Source organism: Garra rufa, chromosome 7 (assembly GCF_049309525.1).
Source record: "Garra rufa chromosome 7, GarRuf1.0, whole genome shotgun sequence".
NCBI lineage: Eukaryota > Metazoa > Chordata > Actinopteri > Cypriniformes > Cyprinidae > Garra > Garra rufa.
Genome location: NC_133367.1, coordinates 1,636,623 through 1,662,193, shown reverse-complemented (window position 1 = coordinate 1,662,193; position 25,571 = coordinate 1,636,623). Strand labels below are relative to the sequence as shown.

The 25,571-nt window shown below is 37.7% G+C and overlaps 3 protein-coding genes across 3 annotated transcripts; 2 read left to right on the top strand and 1 right to left on the bottom strand.

Moving 5' to 3' along the window:
• The first annotated feature begins 14,185 nt into the window (after positions 1-14,185).
• LOC141338359 (keratin, type II cytoskeletal 8-like) lies at positions 14,186-18,468 on the top strand. Its single transcript, XM_073843882.1, has 9 exons — positions 14,186-14,481; positions 15,639-15,847; positions 15,964-16,024; positions 16,523-16,618; positions 16,786-16,950; positions 17,501-17,626; positions 17,707-17,927; positions 18,044-18,090; positions 18,365-18,468. Exons 1-9 carry the CDS (start codon positions 14,194-14,196, stop codon positions 18,466-18,468), a joined length of 1,317 nt encoding a protein of 438 aa, XP_073699983.1. The 5' UTR covers positions 14,186-14,193.
• Positions 18,469-19,850: 1,382 nt separating this feature from the next.
• LOC141338360 (pre-miRNA 5'-monophosphate methyltransferase-like) lies at positions 19,851-21,681 on the bottom strand. The gene is made up of 2 exons (XM_073843883.1): positions 21,295-21,681; positions 19,851-20,748 (listed from the first exon to the last, which is right to left on the bottom strand). The coding sequence occupies exons 1-2, from the start codon at positions 21,487-21,489 to the stop codon at positions 20,185-20,187; spliced, it is 759 nt and encodes a 252-aa protein (XP_073699984.1). The 5' UTR covers positions 21,490-21,681; the 3' UTR covers positions 19,851-20,184.
• Positions 21,682-21,768: 87 nt separating this feature from the next.
• Positions 21,769-24,993, top strand: LOC141338361 (cytochrome c oxidase assembly protein COX14 homolog). Its single transcript, XM_073843884.1, has 2 exons — positions 21,769-21,831; positions 24,658-24,993. Exon 2 carries the CDS (start codon positions 24,665-24,667, stop codon positions 24,839-24,841), a length of 177 nt encoding a protein of 58 aa, XP_073699985.1. The 5' UTR covers positions 21,769-21,831; positions 24,658-24,664; the 3' UTR covers positions 24,842-24,993.
• Positions 24,994-25,571: the final 578 nt, after the last annotated feature.

Here is a 25,571-nt window from a genome sequence, read left to right as displayed (position 1 = left end):
GCAAACACCCAAAAAATGTCTTCCAGATGTAAATGCAGACGTCAAATAGACATCTCCGTGTTGTTTGTGTCCTATCAGGGAATTTGTCTATTGGACGTTTCCTATCAGATGTCAAATAGACGTCTTTAGATGTCTTTAAGATGTTTATGATTTAGAATGAATGTAAAACTGATATCTAAAAGACATCTGTCAGATGTTTGTACACAGCAGATGCTTTCCAGATCAAGCAATCTTTAATAGACATCTCGCAGACGTACATGTGCTATCTGGGATATTAACATAATTCCCGCCTACTAATGAAATATAAACAGTCTGACATGCCCACACACACTTCTGTGCTGTGAAAACCAGTTTGTTTTGTTTCCACTGCCGAAAGATGATAATGTGAAGAATCAGTGATTAAAATTCATTTTTTTCCCAAGGATTTTGTTTTACAAACTGTTTTGTTTCATCAGCTATTCACATTAGCACTCAGCTAACGTATCCACCATTATTGTTCTGTGAAGTGTTTGGTTTCCGTCAGGCATTGTATACAGAATGACCAATCACAACAGACTTGGCCAGGTGCAGAGCAAATAGGCTTATGGAAGGGATGGGTTTACCGACTTTAAGGTCAGAACTGCTTTGAACGGATTGTTTAGAAATCATTGCAAAACGATTCTAATTCTAAATGTATATTCTGAGAAAATTCCCTGCTGAAAAAAAAAACAGGCTGGTTGGCTGGTCTTAGCTGGTGGTCTCCCAGCCTGAGAGTGGCCAAAACCCCTCTAAAACAAGCCTGCTGACCAGGTATGATCAACTAAAACCAGGCTGGTTGACCTAACTATCAACTAAAACCAGCCAACCAGTCTAAGCCGGTTTTAGCTGTTTTTTTTCAGCAGGGTTACAATGTTCTAAGATGCATTTAAACCTGTCGTAGGGGAGTCCAACCAGGCATGTGATTGGCTAAGGACAAAAAAGCAGGAAAATATACTAAGACTATGACTTTGAAACGCGCAGCGCTCATATTTATTCAATGGATAACCTTATAAAGTTCCATCACAATTCTTGCCTTTTAGTCCCCACATTTAAGACCACCTGAAATAATTAGTCTTTCTTAACCCCTAATAACACTACAGTCATCAATAAATATGAAGAGCTTTATTTCAAGAACTGACTTTCAAAAACCCTTAGCCTACACAAAATACGTTTCTTTTTATTTTGCAGAAGAGAAATATTAGGGAAGTAAATTAATATCAGCATATGAAGTATATTCGTCTATCATTGTCTCTTAGAGAATGTGCACATTAGATGCTGAAAGCGCTGTTTTTACTTTCACTTTAATATATGCAGTTTTCACGTTGCTTGTGTGATATCCATTGGCTCACCGTCGTGGTTTAAAATATAAATATGTATAAAAAGACAGTATAAAAAGATATATTTACAATATTTTGCGACGTAACCCCAAAATAATGCATTTTCCATCAACGTTTTTCACTCACTGAAAGCTACATCTGTCTGCCGATCTTTTCTCTCCTCACTGCACGGAAGATTGCACCCAAACGCTGACCCTAGTGTGCTTGATATAAATGTATTTATTAGAAATAGCGTTTGGCATTTTTTTATTATTATTATTATGTCAAAAGCTTTCACGGTCCGCATGGACGCATCTTGCGGTCTGGAATCATACTTCGCCATCCGCCATTTGCGAACGGTCGCAAATACGTGACATAGGTCACATTTTCAGGTCGAAAAATCCGGAATTCCGGATTAATCCGGAAAAATCACATCCCTGCCAACACAATATTAGGACACTTTAAAATACCATGGCCTGCTCATTAATGTATGTTTTTCTAGATGCTTCTATAAAATTAGAATAAAGGGCTTTTCTTTGTTTATACATTTCTATATTTTTATAACTTATACTATGCCTTTACATAAGGTGGTATAGTTTTTTGTGTGTTTTGCATGTGTGCGACACCTCACAGCACCAAAAGGCGAAATCGGTTTATGAGCATGCGCGATTATAATAGCACAAATGTAGTTTAAATGACACTGACACAGTCCGCCTACTTTGCGAATTTTAAACGCTAGGCGGCACTTTAACATACAAACCTAAACTGAAATACAGTATAGCCTACACATTCTGGATGTTTGACACACCCTTGGAGTCTCTATTATCGATCTGATGCACATTGGGGACTACAGCACAAAGGATCGGAATGAGGATATACAACACACAACGACTAATCGATGTATTTCCTCCTTTTCACATTCTGAGATGCTGACATATTTTGCTTAGGGAGCATTTTTAACAACAACCAACTGTGCGCGAAAATTCGAAATGATTTCCTTGAACAAAGCAGCGTGTTTAATTACACTGCATTACAATGCTGTGTGAAAAAATATTAATAAAAAAAAACGATATTATTGCACAAAACAAATTCAATACGCTATAATGACAACAATTCAGTAGGCATATAAAATGATATATAAAGACAGGGGCGTAGCAATCAGAAAGTGGTTGAAGACTTCAAACAATAACTTCAATGAGATCGGAGTCCACTTTCAAGTATGGGGACAAAGCCAATATTATTTTTATAGCGCTTTTTACAATGTACACAACATTCATAGTGTATCAATGAAAAGACTTGTTATTTTCACACTGTTGGGTCAGTTGACAAAGTTTCTTATGTTGGCAGAGCGTGAGGGAATAGCCCTAATGCATATAAATGGTAGGTTTAGTTCATTCATTACGTGATTTGAATTGATTATGACCCAAGCAAGGGGAAACAGAGTGCATTATTATTAAAATATATTAAATAAACAGAAATTAACGGCTCTCTTTTGATTATTCATTCACACATTTGTAAGATCTTAACACATGCTTTAACTTACTCATCCAGAAGAGTTTCGAGATCATCAATGGATATCTCCTCTACTGCAGAGTCCATGCCAGAAGCCACACTTTCCTTGTCAGATAAATCATCCCATTCCATAGTCTTCTCTTGTTCTTCATCACTTTGAACACACTCCTCCGAGCTGTCCATAACGCTGTCAGTCTTTTCCTTATTACACGCATCCATGGTTAAATGCAGAGCTGCAAAGGAGGGCTGATAGGAGTTCACTCCAGCAAACTGAGCCAAAACACCATGCGGAGATTCCTCTTGCAGAATGCAATAAACCCGTTAACCACTGCGATCGCATTTTCATTCGCTACTGTTCTTGTCGGTCATGTTTTACCATCCAGTCATTGGCCAGCTCCGCCCTGAAAAAACAACAGGTATCCCGTACAGGGATTTCTGGTCCTGATTGGGTATTTTGAAATCAAGCGCTTAAGTTGTATACCCTGAAGGATTTTTTTGCAGTTCATGCGAGAACATTTTGGAATGAACATGTCCACAGATGTATAGTAAACCCTGCCAATTCGCTGTGGGGAAGTCTTCCCTATGAACAAAATAGCTATATTTAATATGTAAGCCTGTGTGTTTGTGTGTACACCTAAAAAGAGACTCTAAAAGAGCAATCGATACGAAATTTAATGACATGCAACAGTTTACAAACAGTTCATGCATCATCTAAACCAGACAAGGACATTTTTACACTTTTAGAATATTGATATAAAATGCCTGTACCGTTGCAAAATTAATATTACATACTCAAACCAAATAGCTCAGAATCTGGTTTTGGTCCCAATCGCATTCCTATTAGTAGGTGTTTTGGTACAACTACAAACTATTCCACACAGATTTTTCAGCAAAGCTAACAAACGGTGTTCAGGACAGAAGAACCCCGATGGTTAATTGGTTTTAGCACTCACAACTGTCCACATATATTCTAATCCCGATTTTGCAGCACAATAATAGACACAAGAAGTGTCAATAATACTGGATTTTGCAGTGGTAGCACTTTTGAAGTAAAGGTGAAAAAGCTCTGAAAAAACAATTTCAGTGTGTTGTGTTAGGTGTAAATGTTCATAAAACAATCTAATAGGCAGAAAATTTAAATTCCAGATAGCACACGTATGTCTGCGAGATGTCTGTTAAAGATCTCTTGATCTGGAAAGCATCTGCTGTGTACAAAAGTCTGGCAGACATCTGTAAGATGTCAGTTTTACATCCATTCTCAATCATAAACATCTTAAAGACATCCAATAGACATCTATTTGACATCTGATAGGAAACATCCAATAGACCTTTTTCACAGAAACCGGAAATACGCAGTCGCAGGGTATGCAGACTTCCTGTGTAATGTCAACACAGCAGAAAGCCGGGTAATTTAAAATTAAAATGGAGTGAGTCTAAACAACTTCCCTCGCTGGTTTGCCAAAGATAACTTTTGCCGACCTGATAAGAGTCGTGTAGGAAAACTCCGTCACAAAGAGGAACAAATTGGATAAAGGATATACATTTTTCCACTAAGATTTTATCTGGGACGTTCTAAAATGCTTAACGTGGCTTAACGTACGTAAAAAACGACCAGGACACCCCAAATTTCTGTCATACCTTACTTGGAACAAACACTAACTACTATCAAAAGAACGAGCCCTTATTCCACAGATAAAGTGCATAATATCACGTTAAGCGTTTTCTCCCCCATAGAAGCCCATTATAAGGAAACAGCTTGGTTTAACTCACCTTAACAGCGACCAGGGAAGACCAAACTTCTGTTAAATTTCACTTATAATAAACACTTTCTGTTCTCAAAAGAACGAGCTCTCATTCAGCATATAAAGTGATCTCCCCCCATAGAAGTCCATTATACAAAAAAAAAAAGCTTAACGTGGCTTAAAATTTTACTTATAATAAACACTTTCTGCTGTCAAAAGAATGAGCTCTTATTCAGCATATAAAGTGAATAATATCACGCTTTTCTCCCTATAGAACTCCATTAAGGAAAAAGCTTAACATGGTTTGTTATAATGGACTTCTATGGGGGGCGATCACTTTATATGCTGAATAAGAGCTCGTTCTTTTGACAGCAGCAAGTATTTATTATAAGTAAAATTTAACATAAGTTTGGTTTTCCCTGGTCGCTGTTGAGGTACGTAAACCACGTTAAGCTGTTTCCTTATAATGGGCTTCTATGGGGGAGAAAACGCTTAATGTGATATTATTCACTTTATCTGTGGAATAAGGGCTCGTTCTTTTGATAGTAGTTAATGTTTGTTCCACGTAAGGTTTGACAGAAACTTGGGGTTTCCTGGTCGTTTTTTTACATACATTAAGCCACGTTAAGCGTTTTTCACGTTGTTTAACTGGTTACCGGCATACCGGGGCGGAAATAGGTTTACACAGCAATTACGTATTTCCGGTGCAAAATACGGAAGTTGTGAGAAAGGTCTATAGAGGTATTGCAGATGAGCAAACTACATCTTGCAGATGTAAATGTGATGTACATTTTTTCGCTCTCATGAGGAGGTTTTTCAGGCAATTCGAAAAAGGAATATTTTGCAAAACTGCAAAGGAAACCGCTTTTTTTCGCCTTTACAGGTCACCTTGCATACGTTAAAGTTTCATGAGCATTCTTTAACGCAATATAGCCTGAAAAAACACCTCATATGCGACTCTCTGTTAAAGATATCTTGATCTGGAAACATCTGCTGTGTATAAACGTCTGACAGATGTCTTTCAGATGTCAGTTTTACATACATTTTAAATTATAAACATCTTATAGACACTTAACAGACGTCTATTTGACATCTGAAAGGAAATGTGCGAGATATATTGCAGATGAGCAAACACAAAAAGCATGTCGTGCAGATGTAAATGCAGACGTCAAATAGTCATCTCCGTGATGTATGTGTACTGTCTGGGATGTTAAGTCAAGATAATGTTCCATGAACATATTTAGTAAATTTCCATAAATATATCAAAACCTATTTTTAGATTAGTAATATGCATTGCTAAGAACCTCATTTGGACCACTTTAAAGAAAATTTTCTCAATATTTAGATTTTTATGCACCCTAATAAACCATACATCAATGGAAAGCTTACTTATTCAGTTTTTAGATGATGTATACATAAATAAAAAATGATGACTGGTTTTGTGGTCCAGGATCACATATGTGGCCGCTTACACAAGCATTGAAGTCACAATACTTGAACAAGGGGTTTTCTTTGCCATTAGAGCTTAGATAACCCCGTATTTACACTGCACAAGTCTGTGGAGGCGATCGCATCCACTCTAGTCAATGCTGGTATTTATACCAGGCACGCCGTGACTTGTTTCAGTCTCAAAAGCGTCCAAGTAGTGACTCTCTGCACTGGTTCTGTAATGGCGACATATGTAAACCTACCAACATATATCACAGTGACTTATTGCGGGAGGAAAAAAACTGCGCTTTAGTTGCATAACATCGGTAAAGGGAAAAGTTTTGCGCAAATCTGCACCTACTATAAGATATTTCTAGTTTATTACACGGCTCTTTGGAATGCTTGATTCTGATTGGTCAGTTGAGACATTTGCAGGTTCGTTCTTTTCAAATAATCACCGCTCCAAAGTAATAACGCATAGCCGGTACTACTTGTATGTTTAAAATCCCTCCGTGCCAACAAAGATTACCGTTTGGCGCCATCTTGTGACAAACACTGGACAACCACAATTAACAATGGAAAATTTAGACATTAATCTATTTAAATTGTCTTACTAACGTACATAGTTTGAAGGTTAGTCACGTGGTACTATATCGTTTCGCGGAAGGATAAAAACGTTAATTTAAAACAAATATGCCATTAAAAGGTTTCAAATTCATATTCATGTCCAGTTTTTTTCCTTATGTGGCAAGTAGCCGTGTAATAAGCGGGATAATGTACATGCAGCCGGTAGTTATCGCAGAAATAAGCCCCTTCATTGTGATACAAGACCCTCCGCTTCACGTCGGGTCCTGATCACACTGTCGGGGCTTATTTCTGCGATAACTACCGGCTGCCTGTACATTATCCCGCTTATTACAAGGCTACTTGTCACACAGTATGTGCGTACCATATGCTCACCACCCAATTTTATTTTAACCGTATTCACTGTAGGAACAGGTCGCACAATGCATGTCGAATTTGCTTTACACCAATTAGTTATTCCACTAGGTGGCAACGTTGGTCCATGCCATTGTTTCACAATAAAATTAAAGACAAGATTGACAAAATTGACAAGCGCTTGTGTAATGAGATAGCCAGAACTTTATTTTAAGCGTACAAAGAAAATTGTATCCGCCATAACGTCTGGACAATAGCGCAGACATTGGACAAAGATGAAGCTTTCTAGTGGAATAAGGATGCTCTAGATACACATTGGGCATTAGTCCGACTCATCCTCATCAACTGATTCATGCCATTTACTGTAACAGTCACGCTTTGGAACAAAGCATAAATGCACCTGGCAAGTTGCACACATGACTGGAGTTTTACTATGGCATATTTTGCATTTCCGTCTTCCAACAGTGCTGTCTCCTTTGATGTACTTGGGCAGGTGGGAATCTTTAGAAGAAACCGGGCGCTCTTGTGGAGGGGCAGTCGAAGGTCCTGTTGCTGCAAGCTCTGCGACAAGTGCCTCACGGAAGGCCTTCTGGGTCAAAGGCTTCTGGTTTTTCATCTTGGCCATCTGCTGGTGCAAAATGAAAGCATTGACTACGGAGATGTCCAGAAAGTGATAAAAAAACGACCGATGCCACTTTTTCGTTTTATGCAGAACTGTGTAATATCCTATAAGCGCGTCAGACAGATCCACTCCCCCCATGTGCCTGGAATGAAAGGAAAATTGTGATTTATTGTAAGATTTGTCAAGCATAAACTTCTCACCACGGAATAAAATCTACTAACTTGTTGTAGTCCAGCACTGCGGCTGGAACGGGGAAATCCTGAAGGGCCCAAACTCCATCAGCTCCTTTAACGTTCCTCTTTATGGAGTCCCCTTTAAAGGCTTTGTGAAAGGTGGAGCACATCAGCACATCCCTCTTGTCCTTCCACTCAACAAAGAGCAGGTTGTCTTCCCTAAACCAGCGAATATTGCCACGAGGAGCCTGTGTCTTTGAGTGGCCGATGCGGTTTGCGCGAATAGTGCCACAAGCCCAGATCTTTTTCTGGAGCAGGTCTCTGAAGAGCTTGGGACTGGTGTAAAAGTTGTCAACAAACAGCTTGTAGCCAGATCCCAACAACCTTTCGTTTGCCAGAATCATGACAGAATCATAGCTGATACCTTTGCTCTCCTCTAAATTGGCCTTTCCTTCATAAACAAAGAAGTCCCACGTGTAAGCACAGAGGGAATCCGCCAGTACAAAGAGTTTGTATCCCCATTTTGTGGGTTTGTTCTTCATGTATTGTTTGAGCCCATTGCGAGCCTTCGATGCCACCATTCGTTCGTCAATGGAGATGTTCTGAAAGGGGTGGAAAGAGGCTCTGCAGGCGTCCCTAATGTCCTGGTAGAGCGGTTTGATCTTACACAAGCGGTCATATTCAGGCGTTCCCTTCTTCTTGTCATTCTCTGCATCCACTTTAGGATCGCTTATATGGAGAGCTGCACAGATACTATAAAATTTCCTCCCGGTCATGATTCTTGAAGGATACGGCAGACTGTACAATTCAGATTTCTTCCAGTAGTCTGCCAGCCTGAAGCATTTCAGCACGCCCATGTAAATCACCAGCGCTATGAAGGATTTAAGATCTTTTATCGAAATGTTTTCCCATTGCTTCTTCTTTCCTTCGGAACGCATGGCTCCGTACGCATTTGTATGTTGCAAAACTGTCTGTAGCACTGATTTTGAAAAGAACAACTCAAAATACTGCAGAGGACTGCATGTTGCAGTGGAGATCAACTGGGGGCCAGGTGTGTTTTTAGGTTTGAACACCGGCTGTTTCGGCTCAATGTCAGGCTCGTCTGCACTTTTCCATTTCTGTTGTGAGATGCTTAAGGAAAAAGGCAGGGATCGGCTTGCGCTGCTTTTCCTAACTTTCCTTTTGCCACTTTGTACAGAGGAGGGCGTACTAGACCTGCAAGACTTCGCTGGAGATGGTGATACCGAAGACAGTCCGGATATTTTCTTCTTTTTTCGTGGTGTGGACTCTGGATACCAGTCATCATCAGAGGCATCTGAAAGCCTGTCACAATAAGCAAGAAAACAAGTCGGCATTAGTGGTGAAGATTCACAGGCACAGATGTGTTACATTCAAAGATAGAACCCAGTTTCACTGGATAAACAGAAAATAGTGTTGAAAAAATGAACATTTGCCTCAGGTTCAACAACAGTATCAATGTTGCAATGTTTACCAATTATGAAACAATAAGAGGTCACTATAAGAAGTCAATAAATGTTGTTTTGATTAAATGCAAAGGCTGTTTGATGAATGTAACACTTCTTAAGTAACTGTTAACTATTTCTTATCAGTGTTGTGGGTCACGCATTACAAGTAACACAAGTTATGCAATCAGATTACTTTTTCAAGTAACTAATAAAGTAGTTACTTTTTAATTTACAAGAAAATATCTAAGGCACTTTTGCAAATAAGTAACAGTAGCTACTTTGTTTTCCCGTTTACTGACTTACAGCTCTCATGTTCCCATGTTGAGAAAAATCAGGAGTAAGTGCAAAGGCGTTATGTGCACTGTGTAACCATGATGTCTATTGCAGTTCTAGACTAAATGCGAACATGCATTTACTCATTTCACCTGCACAAAAACAGGAGCACTTCCTCAAAATGAATAAAAACAGTAAAATGCAAACTCGCTATTACATCCCATTTTATTAAGCGATGATTCAATTCAACCATACTAATAAACAAAAAAAGTCTTTAGATAACCATAACATTAGTGTTTCTTTTTTATAGCTGAGGAGTGTTGAATTTTTTTCTCTTGCATCATATTCTTCATGCAATCCAGAATGGTAACAAAAATTGAAAAGCTTGTTTGAGCTGCGCCCTCTACTGTACAGACTTGAATTTACATGTCTTGCTGCTTGATGCATATTCTTTTCAGATTTGGTGTGAATGGGTATCAACATTTGCCAAAAATACATTTGCCTATTTTCTATCCACCTTTTTCTTCCGGTAAGAGTGTAAAATGTATGGGTCTGTCTTCCGGTCTGAGCTCTTTAGCTCTACAAAACAACTTGTTTTGCTGCTCGATATTGCATATTGGTGCATCTTAATATATTATATTAATGTATTATCTTAATTAGGAGCACACTGGTTTGTAGTACAAGCATTTTTACTACAATTTACTGCACATTGTTGTTCTTCTCGTTATTTACCTATAGCGGCTTATAAACCTAAAGTCTAACCAGTAGGCTTCATTCCACATTGAAGAAAAAGGTGGATATTAAAAAAAGCAGGTTTAGCCCAGATGAGAAAAAGTAATGCAAAGGCAACGTAACACATTACTTTCCATAAAAAGTAACGTATTTAGTTACTTTTAAAGGGAGTAACGCAATATTGCAATGCATTACTTTTAAGAGTAACTTTCCCCAACACTGCTTATCATTCCTTAGGTATGCATTTTATGTTGGGTGATTAATAAAGCGAGTCAAGATTCCACATTAGACTGAACTAAAAACGAATAAATGTATTTCAAATTTAATTCTAAAAAAAAACTTATAGATGGTGACCATTAAACAGTTAATGCCCTCAGGGCATGTTATTTAGCTCCGATCAAATGATTATGCCTAAACAGTTCAAAGATATATAAAAACAGTTTTAGAAAATGTGTGTAAACATACCGATCCAAGAGGGGATCCAAACCATCGAGGAACATCTCTTCTTCTGTGGAATCCATGCTGGAAGCGACACTCTCGTCAGATGATTCCTCCAAACCAATAGTCTCATTAAGTTCATCGTTTACACACTCCTCCGTGTTGTCCTTAACCACTTCATCCATTTTCTTTTTTTGTTAGTGCTGACCGCGAAATGCAATTCAACAGCTGACTGCAGCAAAATAAACGCCGTGCAGAAAGACGGTGGCGGCTGAGAATAGCAGACTCTCATTGGCTACTTTTCTTGTCTGTCCGAATATGCTGGGATATCATTGGCCAAAATGCCAGGCAGCGGGAACCTGGAGGAAAGCTGTATTCACGTGCAAAACATGCACCAGGTTTCCCGATAAAACACAGGAGGGCGCCCCTGTAGAAATAGCACCGCTGTGAGGATCCAAAGCCCTATAGTCATTGTAATGAGATTATTTAAGAAGCTATTTATATTGGGCAGGTCTGAAATGGGATTAAGATAAAAGAAAACATTCATTTGGCGTGCAAGATAGGTCTTTTTTTATTAATAAAGGTTATGTAAAAATACATAAAATAATCTAAGACTAATGTAATTTAAGACTAATTTTATAATTTAAGATTAATGTTTTGAGAGTGAAGATGGATAATGAGGAAATTAAGTTGGAATAATGGCTTTAGTGATTCAGATCAGGTCGCAAACAATATTTTTAGGTGCGCCTCTTTATATTATAGAATACAGAACACAGTTTTACCAGGAGGTGGCGCTTTCAGCATGTTATTAACGTGCTTTTAACCAGTTAAATGTTAATATGATCACGCATAGCATTTATAACCATTTATGCGACCCTGGACCACAAAACCAGTTATAAGGGTCAGTTTTTTTAAATTGAGATTTATACATCAGCTGAAAGCTGAATAAATAAGCTTACAATTGATGTATGATCTGATTGGCCGAGATACAACTATTTGAATATCTGGAATCTGATGGTGCAAAAAATCACCTTTAGAACGTTTAAGTGAAGTTCTTAAAAATGCATATGTGACCCTGGACCACAAAACCAGTCATAAGGTAAAATTTTACAAAACTGAGATGTATACACCATATGAATACTCAATAAATAAGCTTTCTATTGATGTATGGTTTGTTGGGATAGGACAATATTTGGTCGAGATACATCTATTTGAAAATCAGGAATCTGAAGGTGCAAAAAAATCTTAACAATGCATATTACTAATCAAAAATTAAGTTTTGATATATTTACAGTAGGAATTTTACAAAGAATCATCATGGAACATGATCTTTAATTAATTTCCTAATGATTTTTGGCATAAAAGAAAAATCTCAAATTTTGACCCATGCAATGTATTTTTGGCTATTGCTACAAATATATCCCAGCGACTTAAGACTTTTGTTAAGAAGGTTTTGTGGTCCAGGGTCACATATTACTAACCAAAATTAAGGTTTTGATATATTTACGGTATGAAATTTACAAATATCTTCATGGAACCACCTTACTTAATAACCTAATGATTTTTGGCATAAAAGCAAAAAAGCTATTGCTACTCAAGAGCGGTTTTGTGGTCCCGGCTCACATATATATGATGTCTGAAACTGCATGGCTGTTTGGGGAAAAAAATGGCATGGTTTTGTCAGAAATACATCGTTTCAGCTATTCGAAATAGCATAGCAAAGTAATTTAACTTCCAAAGGCGTCAATTATCAAATGCAATATTACCAAATGTCTTTCTATGAAAATAAAATGTGTATTTTACGTGCATTTTTGTTCTTGGCAAAATAAAATAGTAGGCTATCTAACAGGAGCACATAAAATGATTTAACCCGCTGAATGTTAATATGGCCATTTATATCATTCAAAGCCATAACAATGTGGTTTTAACAATGAGATTCAAATGTCTGTGACAAGGAATTCGTTATCACCGTTTTTAAAAGACTAACATCACAGCAAAGCAAGCAAAAAAAAGGGTCTTACCAATAGTTGGAGCTTTCAGTTTAATTTATTAGTTTAGGGTTTTTCCCATCTCTAGTTGAACTTGACGACTACTGGAGGAGGAAATATCATGGTTTTGATGCACAGAATTACATTTTCGCTATTTAAACTGGCAGAAATAAGTGCAAAAAGGGTGATTTTACTCTTGAGCTCTATCAAACATATGTGACCTTGGACCACAAACAATACCAGTCCTAAGTATAAATTGAGGTTTATACATTCTCTGAATATATTCGCCATTGATGTATGGTTTGTTAGAATATGACAATATTTGTCCGAGATAATCTGTGAATCTGAGGGTGGTCTGGGAGGGACTGGTCTCTCCATGTAATCAACGGTGCTCTTTGGATATTTAGAGGTACATATCAAACTAAGAAGATGAAGTACTCCAAGGCACTCGTTAAGTAAAAATCCTTTAATTCAATGGGCTAAATCTTTTAAAAAAGTTAAAAGAGTAAATTTTTAAAAGATTTAGCCAATTGAATTAAAGGCTTTTTACTTCACGAGTGCCTTGGAGTACTTCATCTTCTTAGTTATATATATAAAAAACCAGCGTCTATATATATATATATATATATATAGAGAGAGAGAGAGAGAGAGAGAGAGAGAGAGAGTGTTAATGATTTTAAAGGCTTTTTACTTCACGAGTGCCTTTGGAGTACTTCATCTTCTTAGTTTTATATATATATATATAAAACCAGCGTCTCTCTCTCTCTATATATATATAGAGCATGAGAGAGCGAGAGAGAGAGAGAGAGAGCGAGAGAGAGAGAGAGAGAGAGAGAGAGAGAGAGAATCACCTTTATAGTTGTCCAAAAAAGTTCTGAGCAATGCAATTTACTAATCAACAATTAAGTTTTGATATATTTACGGTAGAAAATGTACAAAATATTCATCAAACATGATCTTATATGTCCTAGTGATTTTTGGCATAAAAAAAAAATACACACACACACACACACACACACACATATATATATATATATATATATAAGACTGGTTTTGTGGTCCAGGGTCACATATTTGGTTATGGAAAGCATAAATAAAAGCATATTGCTGTCGCCTTGCCGAAACTTAAATTTCATGAGGGTTCTAAAATTTAAAACAATTTTAGGACACTTGAAATGCATGATACTTTGACTGCTTTTGTTTGAAAAAAATTCACTACAGGGCATGCAGTTAGTATGTGAATGTTGTTGACAAGAGCCACATTAAACATTTAGATGCAACATGAGGACGGTGAAACAGTAAGAGAGTCAGAGAGAGCGATCGTGCGTTCACTGCCGATCCGGTAGCTCAGATAAAGCGGACAGTGTGTACGTGTGTCCAATCTGAAACAGGTTTTCCCACAATAGGAACACTCCACCCCATCCTGGTTGGACTTTAAAAGCCCAGCCTCTCTACAGAGAGACTCCCGTTTCGCTCAGGTCTGCCCACCTGTTATCATCTCATTTCTCATTTTCCATTGCAGCTCTCCACGGTTTCTCCTACAAATATGAGTCTGAGAAACAAGCGCATCAGTTCCAGCAGCTCGGTGAGGAGCAGCGGGAAGATGGGAGGCTATGGCTACAGCAGTTTAAGTGGGATCTCCCTGGGAGCATCTGCCCCGAGCTTCAGCACCAGCTCGGCCTATCTGGGGCCTCCCATCGCCAGCGTCTCCGTCAACAAGAGCCTGCTGGCACCCCTCAACTTGGAGATCGACCCCAACATCCAAATGGTGCGCACTCAGGAGAAGGATCAGATCAAGTCGCTGAACAACCGCTTCGCCACCTTCATTGATAAGGTACAGTTGGGTCTCTTGTTCTCAGAGAACATTTTGTAGAGTTGAAGCCAAAAAGTAAAGGTCTTTAAGAGTTGATGGCAATGATAAAGCCTTAGTACGATCAACATCCTAAACCTCTGAGGGAGAGCAGATTTGGTAGGGTCGCATGAAAACGATAGTTCTGTAGCATGACCCATTTCTCTGAAGCCTGTAACCTGATAAAAAGCAGGTCAGATCTGACCAAGCCACTGAAGACAGCAATATCCCAGCGAGTATGAAGGAAGCTTTTGTGCGCCGGAGGACAATGCAACCGAATCCCAAGAGCCTGCTGGACTGAAATCGACACTTCAATCGCACTGAAGTACAACCAAGTCACTGTTGTGGGTCGGGGCAGGGCTGGGTCCTCCAACACGGGTCTCAGGTCGGCTTTTAAAGTGCTCGAAATTAAGGATTTACGAAAAACCCATCTAGGTCAGCCACTACTCTCCGGAGTGTTACCGTTCTGCTAATGGGGAGTCATATTGCACCGTTAATGAGTACATCCTGGCAGGGCGGGCATCATTTAAAGTGGCCAGGCTTTCAGCATGTGCAGTGAACTGAAGAAGTCTCAAAGAAGAGCTTTCAAATTGCTGAAATTCCACAGAAGTTCTTTGTTCTTGCAAAAGCATAACATGAAAACTAGTAACAGAGCACTTTAATTATGTTCCTCAAGAAAGATTTACATCTAAGGTGAACAACTTCTACATCAGCGTTTCATTGTGTTGGGTACACTCTTAAGAATAAAGGTGCTTCAAAAGGCTCTTCTCAGCGATGCCATAGAAGAACCATTTTCAGTCCAATTTCTTTAAAGAACCATTTCTTGCTAACCTTGTTATAATCCGATAAACTTGATTTGCCACAAAGAACCTTTTGTGAAACAGAAAGGTTCTTCAGATGTTAAAAGGTTCTTTATGGAACCATTTAGACAAAAAGGTTCTTCTATGGAATCGTGAAGCACCTTTATTTTTAAGAGTGAACAAAGAAATGGTTTCTTTGACCAGAAATCTTTAGAAGATGTTATAGATACCACTTGAGGATTTACCTATTGTTTCAGTTAGCGCATTAGCCAAACTATGCACAAAAAATATATCTTTCAAGAACATTAAAAACCTATATTTATTTTACTGTTACCTCTACAGGTGCGCTTCCTGGAGCAGCAGAATAAGATGCTGGAGACCAAGTTTGAACTTCTGCAGGGCCAGACCCCGGGCAGGTCCAATGTCGAACCCATGTTTGAGGCTTACATGGCCAACTTGCGCAGACAGATGGACGTGGTCAACAATGACAGGACCAAGTTGGACGGAGAGCTGAGGAACATGCAAGGTCTGGTGGAGGACTTCAAACACAAGTAAAGTCTTTAGATCTATACCAACACAAATGTTGACTATGAGAAATCAATTATGGAGGTTTCTTCGAACCTTCACCAGATTGACAAATACCCACTTTGTATTTTCCTCAACTCAGATACGAAGATGAGATCAACAAACGGAACAACCTGGAAAACGACTTTGTGATTCTCAAAAAGGTGGGATAATTAAATAACAAGACGTCAGGGGTCAAAAATAGCATTTTCACACATTATGAAACGCACACCAAAAAGTATGACCTCATTGTAATGTGGGGTTAGGGCAGGTTACCAAGAAAAAAGCTGGACTTTCAGGAGCAGGGAAAGTTAAACTTTCACAACACGTTGAATAAAAGCAGCCCAGGAGAGGGAACAATGAGATGTTTGGGAGGGGTAAAGAGCTATGAGCTGCTAAACTTAAGCCTGGAGGGATCAGATCACCATTGACAAAAGCCTGGGTGGGGACATGGCATTATTTATACACTAGAGGAGATCTGTTTTCAATGGCCTACCTACTGAGAGTAGCAAGAAGTCAAAGTTGCATACGGAAGATCTACAAGATGTAGCTTTTGATATATCGATAGGAGTCTTTTGTGGTGTTCAATGCCTAAGGAAGTCTTACAGGTTTTATAAGGTTGCAATTGAGAAGAGAAAACCTGAGTACTGTGTGTCCCGCAGGACGTAGACTCTGCGTATCTGGTGAAAGCTGATTTGGAGGACAAAGTTGGTGCCCTGACGGATGAGATCAACTTCCTGAGGACCATCTACGATGAGGTATTGCATATACACTACAAAACTGGCCATAGAAACACATTAAAATCAATTTCTAAGCCAAACAAATCTAGACTAACTTGGCTTGAAAGATATATGGTGTTTATACACATCTTCCAAAGCAGTTTCCACTGAACCACACATAAACTTGACTTGTCTGTCTGGATCAGGAATTACGTGAGCTGCAGGCCAGCATTAAGGACACGTCTGTTATCGTGCAAATGGACAACTCACGAAACCTCAACATGGATCAAATTGTGGCCGAAGTCAAGGCTCAATACGAGGAAATCGCAGCCAGGAGCCGCGAAGAGGCTGAATCCTGGTACAAGTCCAAGGTAGATACAAAATGCAATCTTTCCTTTAATAAACTGGTTGCCAAGTCAACATGAAATGCCATTTTCTAACTATTTCTGATTGAGAAAGCACATTCAGTAACATAAAATGTAGGATGGGACTAATACATTGGGAATTGTTTGAATAGGGAAAGTCGTTAGAAAGGCATTATTTCTTTGGAATGAGGAATACACTCTTAAAAATAAAGGTTCTTTATTGGCATCAATGGTTCCATGAAGAACATCCATAAAAGGTTCTTTATAGTCAAAAAAGGTTCTTTAGATTTTTAAAATGGTTCTTTTAGGAACTGTTCAGAAAAAGGTTCTTTGGGGACCCAAAAAATGGTTCTTCTAATGCATCACTGCAAAAACTCCCTTTAGGAACCTTTATTTTTAGGGGTGTAAGACCCAGAAGATAGATTAAGAATGTAAACAGCATACATTTTCATGTTGACTTGGAGTGTTCTTCTTCAGAACTTCATAAACATCTTTAATTTTGAAACGGACACCAAGTCTGTTGATCTGATCGTTTTTTCCAACTCGTTCTGGTCAGTTCGATCAGATGTCCTCCCAAGCCATTCAGTACAACGATGAACTGCGAAACACTAAAGGAGAGATCGGGGATATCAACCGCATGATCAGCCGTCTGCAGAGCGAAATTGAAGTTATTAAATCACAGGTAAGAAATGTAATACATTACCTTTGATTTGACCAAAAAAACATTGTGCTCGCTAACTCTTGAGGCTACAATCGTTTTAGCGTGCCAACCTGGAGAACCAAATAGCCGAGGCAGAGGATCGTGGCGAGATGACTGTGAAGGAGGCCAAAGGTCGTATTAAGGACTTGGAGGAGGCTCTTCAGAGAGCCAAGCAGGACATGGCCCGTCAGCTCCGCGAGTACCAGGAGCTCATGAACGTCAAGTTGGCGCTGGACATAGAGATCGCCACCTACAGGAAGCTGCTGGAAGGCGAGGAGGACAGGTAAGACATTGAGTCCTGTTTTAGCACGTTGTCTTCTACGTAAGAAGGGTGAAACCAAAATGTTACCATTAATAAATATTGACCATTTCTTTTTTTTTTTTTTTTACCTCTCACAGAATTGGACAGCAGCCCATTGTGAACATCCAGGCTGTTTCCAACTACAGTAAGTGTAAACTGGACAAATGGTGCATTGTTCATTACAACAATGCCCACATTATACAAAAAGCAGCAATACCTTTGGAATATGTGGAGATGTTCTTGACCGCTTGACACGTCTTGGTCAAATACCTTAAAAGTGTTCCTTTATTAAACACCCACTTCACACCAAATCAAGACAGTCTTAGTCTTTGAGTTCATTAGCAGCATTTTAAATACGTGCAATGTGACCTTCATATAAAACCTAAAAGCTGAACATTTTTTTTTTTTTCCATTCACAGGTTCCAAAGGGGTGAACGGTTTTCAGCAGAACAGCTCTCCATCACCTAAAATCCTGATCAAGACTACTGAAACCAGAAACAACACCAGATTCAGCACTCACTGAAGTGTTAACCATGATCAAAAATGCTATAACCTTATAACCTAAATATAAAAGTAGTTTTTTTAGCCTTTCTGTGAATCAATGGGAAGAATCTGAAATTAATTTTCCTGAAAGAACAAAGACCTTGCGTCTAATTGAAATACTCTCTATATAATAAGTATGCATAATCAAAAATTAAATGACTATCAGTCTGAACTGTTTGATTTGATCATTTACTAATTATTTTGGACACTGTGTGTACGCAACATCAATATATCGTGTAGCTACACCTGCAACCTGATACACCATCTGTACAAACTGATCTGATTTCACCACTTGAAAAATGACAGTGCTGACAGTCCTGAAGATTGATAATAAAAAACAAATCATAATTGTGTGTGGTGTGAACAAAGACCTAAAGATTAGTCAATGTTTGCAGGAACAAACCATATGTCTCATATGAAAAAGAACATATTCTCTGTGGAATCTGAGTATTTCTTCCTGTAAAACCTGTTCAAATGTAACAAAATTGTCATTTGGCTACAGGCAAATAAACATCCAGGACAGTCAGCTCACTCTGTGACAGTAAAACATGATATGATGATATTCTTCACGTCCTTTATGCTCTCTGGTCTGAGCTTGAAGCTTAATAAACTCACACAAACACAAATAACAGCCTTGGGAATAATTTGTGTTTGAGTAATATTTCACCAGAAGTACAACTAGCTCAGTGGTTTCAGTTCTACTGATGATGAATAATTCAAGAGGAAGAGAGTCTGTTTACCACGTCTGAAGATTGTTTTATTTCAGCACATCATTGCCAATGAGGGTTTAACATTACCGAGATAATGTCCTCAAAATGACAAATTCCTCAGATTACATCCTGTCGAGCACCTGGTGATGACAAGTATCATGGTGGAGACACAATGACCACTATGAAGGCCAGGATACCTACTTTGCTTACCTAAACTGCTCCAAATTAAATGAAATTTCTTACCAGAAAGCTGTACAATTTCGATAAGGAAGCTTTGCATCTAGTCCAATACTTCTCAATGTCTCATACTCATAGTTATTTTCGCTAGATTTGTTAAAGTGTCCGATTTAATAAAACGTTACCTATTACGAATATGAGAAGAACGCAAACAGCTAATTGACCGTTAAGTTATTCGTCTGTTAATATTTGAATTCTCAGAGCGCGGGAAGACTTGTGTGACGTTCAGTCGGGAAACGCGCGCAGATTTTTCTAATATTTGGATTAGCCTAATAATAAGGAGCAGATTAATGAACTATAATCATTTTTGGCGTATGTTGTCTTTGGTTAAACACATAAATGATTTTACTTTTTAGTTAAAACACTGTATGCAAAGCAACTGAAATTCTGTTGTATGAAATAAGAAAACAGTAAATAAACTAGACATTAAAAACGTTATAGTGGAGTATAGCGTTTATTAAACTAAAACGTTTAGATCATGTGACAAAAAACAAAGACTATATCCATCTCTCTGCAATAATTTCTTCTTTTTCTTTTGAATAATAATAATTACGATAGGCTTAAAAATGCTTACTTGTACCTATCAATTAGATGTACTGTTCCATAAAAAATAGTAATATAAAGGCAAAGCATACATTGCCCCCTTGTGGTTGGTAAGTAGAATTACAGTCTACCAGACTAGGGATAGTCTGGCAGCTGTAGACTGATCTTGGCTAATTAAATTTCTGTCCGACTAACTGTGTTGTCCTTTATTGTCGTCTTTTGAAGAGCAGAAGACTTCTATCCCATGTTGTATTCCCGAAACACTGCACCAACTCCATGCTGCACTGTTTTTCCAAGTGCTCTCTAGCATGCGCCGCCATGTCCCCTCGAATCTCAAGAGTCTTGAAGTGGTCAAAATCACTGCGACCCAGTTTGCGAAACCGGCGTGCAGCAGAGCGATAACACTTCCACGGCTGCGCCTCCAAGAGCAGATACTCACAAAGAGACGCCAGTTTGGAGAGGAGAGAGAGAAACGCTGCGTCTCCATGATTTAGATGAACCCACATAGTGACCGCAAAACAGGTGCACAGGTGGAAACGGGGGCAGCCAAACTTTCTCAAATAGGATTCTAGTACTGCCTGGCTCTTTGCATCATCTGTGATATCCAGGGGGATAAATAGGATATTCTGGGGAATTGGGTTGGAGGTTTGTGCCCGATGGATTAAATCTTGGTCCAGGTCAAATCCAAGCAGATAGACTTCCCTCTGAGGAAAGTCACTTCCAGAGGCTTCTTCATGCAATAAATGCTTGTAGAGAGCAACAGACAAGTCCTGACAAACAAGGGGAATAATACCAAACATTTTGGTGATTAAAAACACATTTTTATTACTTAAATATGCTATTTTAACAGTAAGATTTTTTTTTTTGAAGAAGAAGAAACCTGATATTTCTTTATTAATGACCTAACGGCGTAATTTATAAAATGTTTATTATGACTAATAATTAGTTTAGGGAAATTAAAACTCTGAAGGGTATATATTAAGGCAACCAAAAATGAACCATGCATTTATTATAGTAAAAGTGTAGTAGCCATGGTTTTTAGGCATACTGATTAGCACGTTTTTACTACAATTATGAATAAACTATGGTTAGTGTAGCAAAACTAATTACTATCGTTTAACTATAACCATGTATCTCTGGCTTTATTTGCAGTAAAACCATGGTTATTTTTTTGTTAGAGTCAATTTATTGTGTTTACAGATGACCACACATTACAAAAAACGAATAAAATTGATTAAAAAATGTTTAATATATAATAATAAAAAAGTATAAAGTGATTATTTAAATACTAAATACGAGGAATCTGTCACTTTTACCCCTGAGTTACACCCCACGTCCAGTATTAAAACACGTTCAGAAACGAGTCCAACGTTTTCCAGCAGCGTTTCTGGTATCAAACTGAGGCGATTCTCTGGCGGGTTGAAGGAGTAATAATTGACGAAGTTTCCATAAGGAGCAGCTCCTGGATCTTCACTTTCCTCTTCGTTCACATGGGGAACGTGAGCCTCCATGTCTGTCCAACAACAAAATAATTCCTGAAAGCTCGCGTTGCCATAAAAAAACTAGTTCCTCATTTTGAATCGATTGTAACGTTACACATTCGCGAAGTTAAAACCAAGGTAGATTATAAATAAGCCATTAAACCCGACTGTAAAATATCACCTTTAAGATGTTTGAGTTTATAAACTCACAGGATAGGAACATTACGATCGAAAGACAAACGGATTTACTACATTTGGCCCTTCTGCTTCGCCGTAGAGTTACGAAAGTAACTGCGCATGCGCGCAAAACCATTTGCCTGACATTGAGAAAAGAACTCCTTTTCCTCATACTTTAAATTGGAAATTAAACAGGTAAGACTCCACATTTAGGACATTTTAATGTATTAGCAACAACATTAATCGACTTCAAATGGTATTTATGTAGAAGAAAGATAAATAAAGATTGTTTTCCATCCTTTCTGCTGGAAAACGATCGGATTGTGGTTTAGATTATAGAGCTGAGATGCAAACTCATGCTGATGTTGTAAAACTGAAGAGACATGAAATTAATATTCACGAATAAAATGTATAATATTGAACATGGCGCCATGTACCATGGTAATACCGTATTCTTTGACTGGACCTACGTCGGAAGTTCTTGAATCCAAATATGTTGTAACTACAGCCACAAATCTACACGATATTTACAGTTAGAAGTTTTTCTTGGTTTGATATTATTCTTTAAATTTTAGATTAGTTAGTGATTTTTTGCTTCCAATGCCATTCCCTTTTTGGTTAGTCAGGCATTTTTCCTCACAGTTCTTATTTGATTCTCCAAAAATAACCAAATGGGAACCTTTTTGGTTCCTAGAACGCTAAACAGTAGTTTTTGGTTCCAATGTTATTGTTATTCCCCTTTTTTGGTTAGTTAGAAAATTCTCCTCACAGAAATATAACCTTTTTTTTTTTGGTTACCAGAAGGTATTTGGTTCTCAAAAAATAACCAAATGGGAACCGTTTGGAAACATATTAGGAATGTTTTGTTTTTACTAGGATGCTACTAATTTGTAACTATAGCCACAAATCTGCAAAGTACATTTTCTTGGTTTGACATTATTTATACTATGTCAGATTTAAGATGGTCATTTCCTGATTCCCAGAATGTTAGAACACCAGTTTTTGGTTCCAATGCCATTCCCCATTCCCATTTTGGTTAGTCAGGAATTTTTCCTCACAGAAATATAACATTGTTTTTCGGTTTCCAGAATGTTCTCATTTGGTTCTCAAAAATAACCAAATGGAAACCTTTCGGAAACATTTTGGGAATGTTTTGTGTTTGCTAGGATGGCACTATTTTGTAACTACAGCCACAAATCTGCACAATATTTACAGTTAGTAGTTTTTCTTGGTTTGATATTATTCTTTATATTTTAGATTTTCCTTTTTGGTTAGTCAGGCATTTTCCTTCACAGTTCTTAATTGATTCTCAAAAAGCCACAATAGTTTTGTAACTATAGCCACAAATCTGCACAGTACAGTTAGTATATTTTCTTGGTTTGATATTATTCATAATATTATTAATTACAGAAATATAACCTTTTTTTGTTTGCATAAAGTTATCTGGGTTTCAACAAGAACTAATTGGGAACCATTTGGAAATGTTTTAGGAACGTTTTGTGTTTGCTAGGATGCTAATATTTTGTAACTACAGCCACAAATCTACACAATACAGTTAGTAGATTTTCTTGGTTTATATATTATTCATGATATTTCCAATTTTAGCTAATGGTTAAGTAATTTTCTGGTTCCCAGAACGTTAGAACGCTAGTTTTTGGTTCCAATGCCATTCCCATGCCCTTTTTTTTTTTTTTGGTTAGTCTGACTAACCCTTTTTTCCTCACAGAAATATAACATTCTTTTTTGGTTTCCAGAATGTTCCTATTTGTTTCGCAAAAAATAAACTATAAACAGGAACCAGTTTAGGAACGTTTTGTGTTTGCTAGGATGCTATTATTTTGTAACTACAGCCACAAATCTACACAATACAGTTAGTAGATGTTCTTGGTTTGATATCATTCATGATTTTTTAGATTTTAGTTAATAGTTTAGTAATTTTCCGGTTCCCAGAACATTACAATGCAAGGTTTTGGTTCCAATGCCATTCCCATCCCCATCCCCAGGCTTTATTCCTCAGAAATATAACTTTTTTTTTTTTTTTTTTGGTTACCAGAACATTATTATTTGGTTCTCAAAAAAATAACAAAATGTGAACAATTTGGAAACGTTTTTAGAATGTTTTGTTTGCTAGGTTGCTACTATTTTGTAACTATAGCCACAAATCTGAACAATACAGTTAGTAGATTGACTTGGTTTTGACATTATTCATGTTTCAGATTTAAGCTAGACATTTTCTGATTAGAACACCAGTTTTTGGTTCCAATGCCATTCCCATTCCCTTTTTTGGTTAGTCACGAATTTGTCCTCACAGAAATATAACATTCTTTTTTGGTTTCCAGAACCTTCCTATTTGGTTCTCAAAAAATAAATAAATAAATAAATAAACAGGAACCATTTTGGGAACGTTTTGTGTTTGCTAGGATGCCATTATTTTGTAACTACAGCCACAAATGTACACAATAAAGTTAGCAGAGGTTCTTGGTCTGATATTATTCATGATACTTCCGATTTTAGCTAATAGTTTAGTAATTTTCTGCTTCCCAGAATGTTAGAATGCTAGTTTTTGGTTCCAATGCCATTACCATTCACTTGCTTTTGGTTAGTCTGACTAACCATTTTTCCTCACAGAAATATAACATTCTTTTTTGGTTTCCAGAACATTCCCATTTGGTTCCCAAAAAAATCCCCAAATGGGAACCATTTTAAGAATGTTTTGTGTTTGTGAGGATGCTACTCTTTTGTAACTACAGCCAAATCTACACAATACAGTTAGATTTTCTTGGTTTGATATTCATGATATTTCAGATTTTCTGGTTCCCAGAACGTTAGAACGCTAGTTTTTGGTTCTAATGGCATTTATTCCTTTTTTATTGGTTAGACAGAAATATAACATTTTTTTTTTGGTTTTCCAGAACATTCTTATTTGATTCCCCAAAAACAAACCAAATTTGGAACCATTTCCGTATCGTTTTGTGTTGGCTACCAATTCAACTTACCCAAGTTCCTCGCATGTTTTGACAGATCCATCATGCTCAGTGGGAAGCGCATCGCTGACGTGGGCTACAAGATGTTCTCGGGCTCCATGATGCTGTTGACGGTGTACGGCGGATACCTGTGTGTCCTGCGGGCTCAACGCTACTGGCAGAAACAGAAACAGCTGGAGGCGCAGAATGAGAGCACAGCTTCTGAGACCATTAAAGACTGAAGATATGGGCTGCAAATAATCACGTAACCGGACACTGATCATGTCACACAGGTGGGACAATAGGGGCCCAGAGGATTGTCAGCAGAAACCCACCTGCGTTCATGACCCTCAAAGGGTTTATTTGCCTTTTTGTGGAGTTTAATGTGATCTTATGTGTTGTAATATATTAAATGTTCCTTGTAAAATCTACTAGCGTGAGTGTTTGTGCACGTCCTGTAGATCTGCATGACTCCAAAACCTGTTGATAAATGATTTGACCACATTTTTCCACATTACACAGCATTTTTAGAGAGCTGAATGTAAATTATCATCACTAATTATATTCCAGTGTTGTTACAGGTTACGACAACTAGTACCATTTAAAATAGTATTTGTTAGTTAAAATAAAGCTGAAATGAAATAGAATTATTAGAGGAACAACTTAGAGTATAGAAAAAGTAGAAATATTAGATAAAAAAATTTCAATTGTCAAAATTTTAGGATGACTGTGGGAATCCTAAACTTGTTTCATTTTTCACATTTCATTTTATTTAATCCACCCTGATTTTCAATGAAAGGCAAAAACTCACCTATTAATCAAAAGGTGTCTCATTACAGGACAAAGGCCCAGCTTTCATTTTAATAACCTTATTTGGTTTCCAAAAATAAAAAAGCCAAATGAAAAACAGCACAGGAAACAAATTACAAACACATCAGTAACCAAAAAAAACAAACAAACAAACCAAAAGCA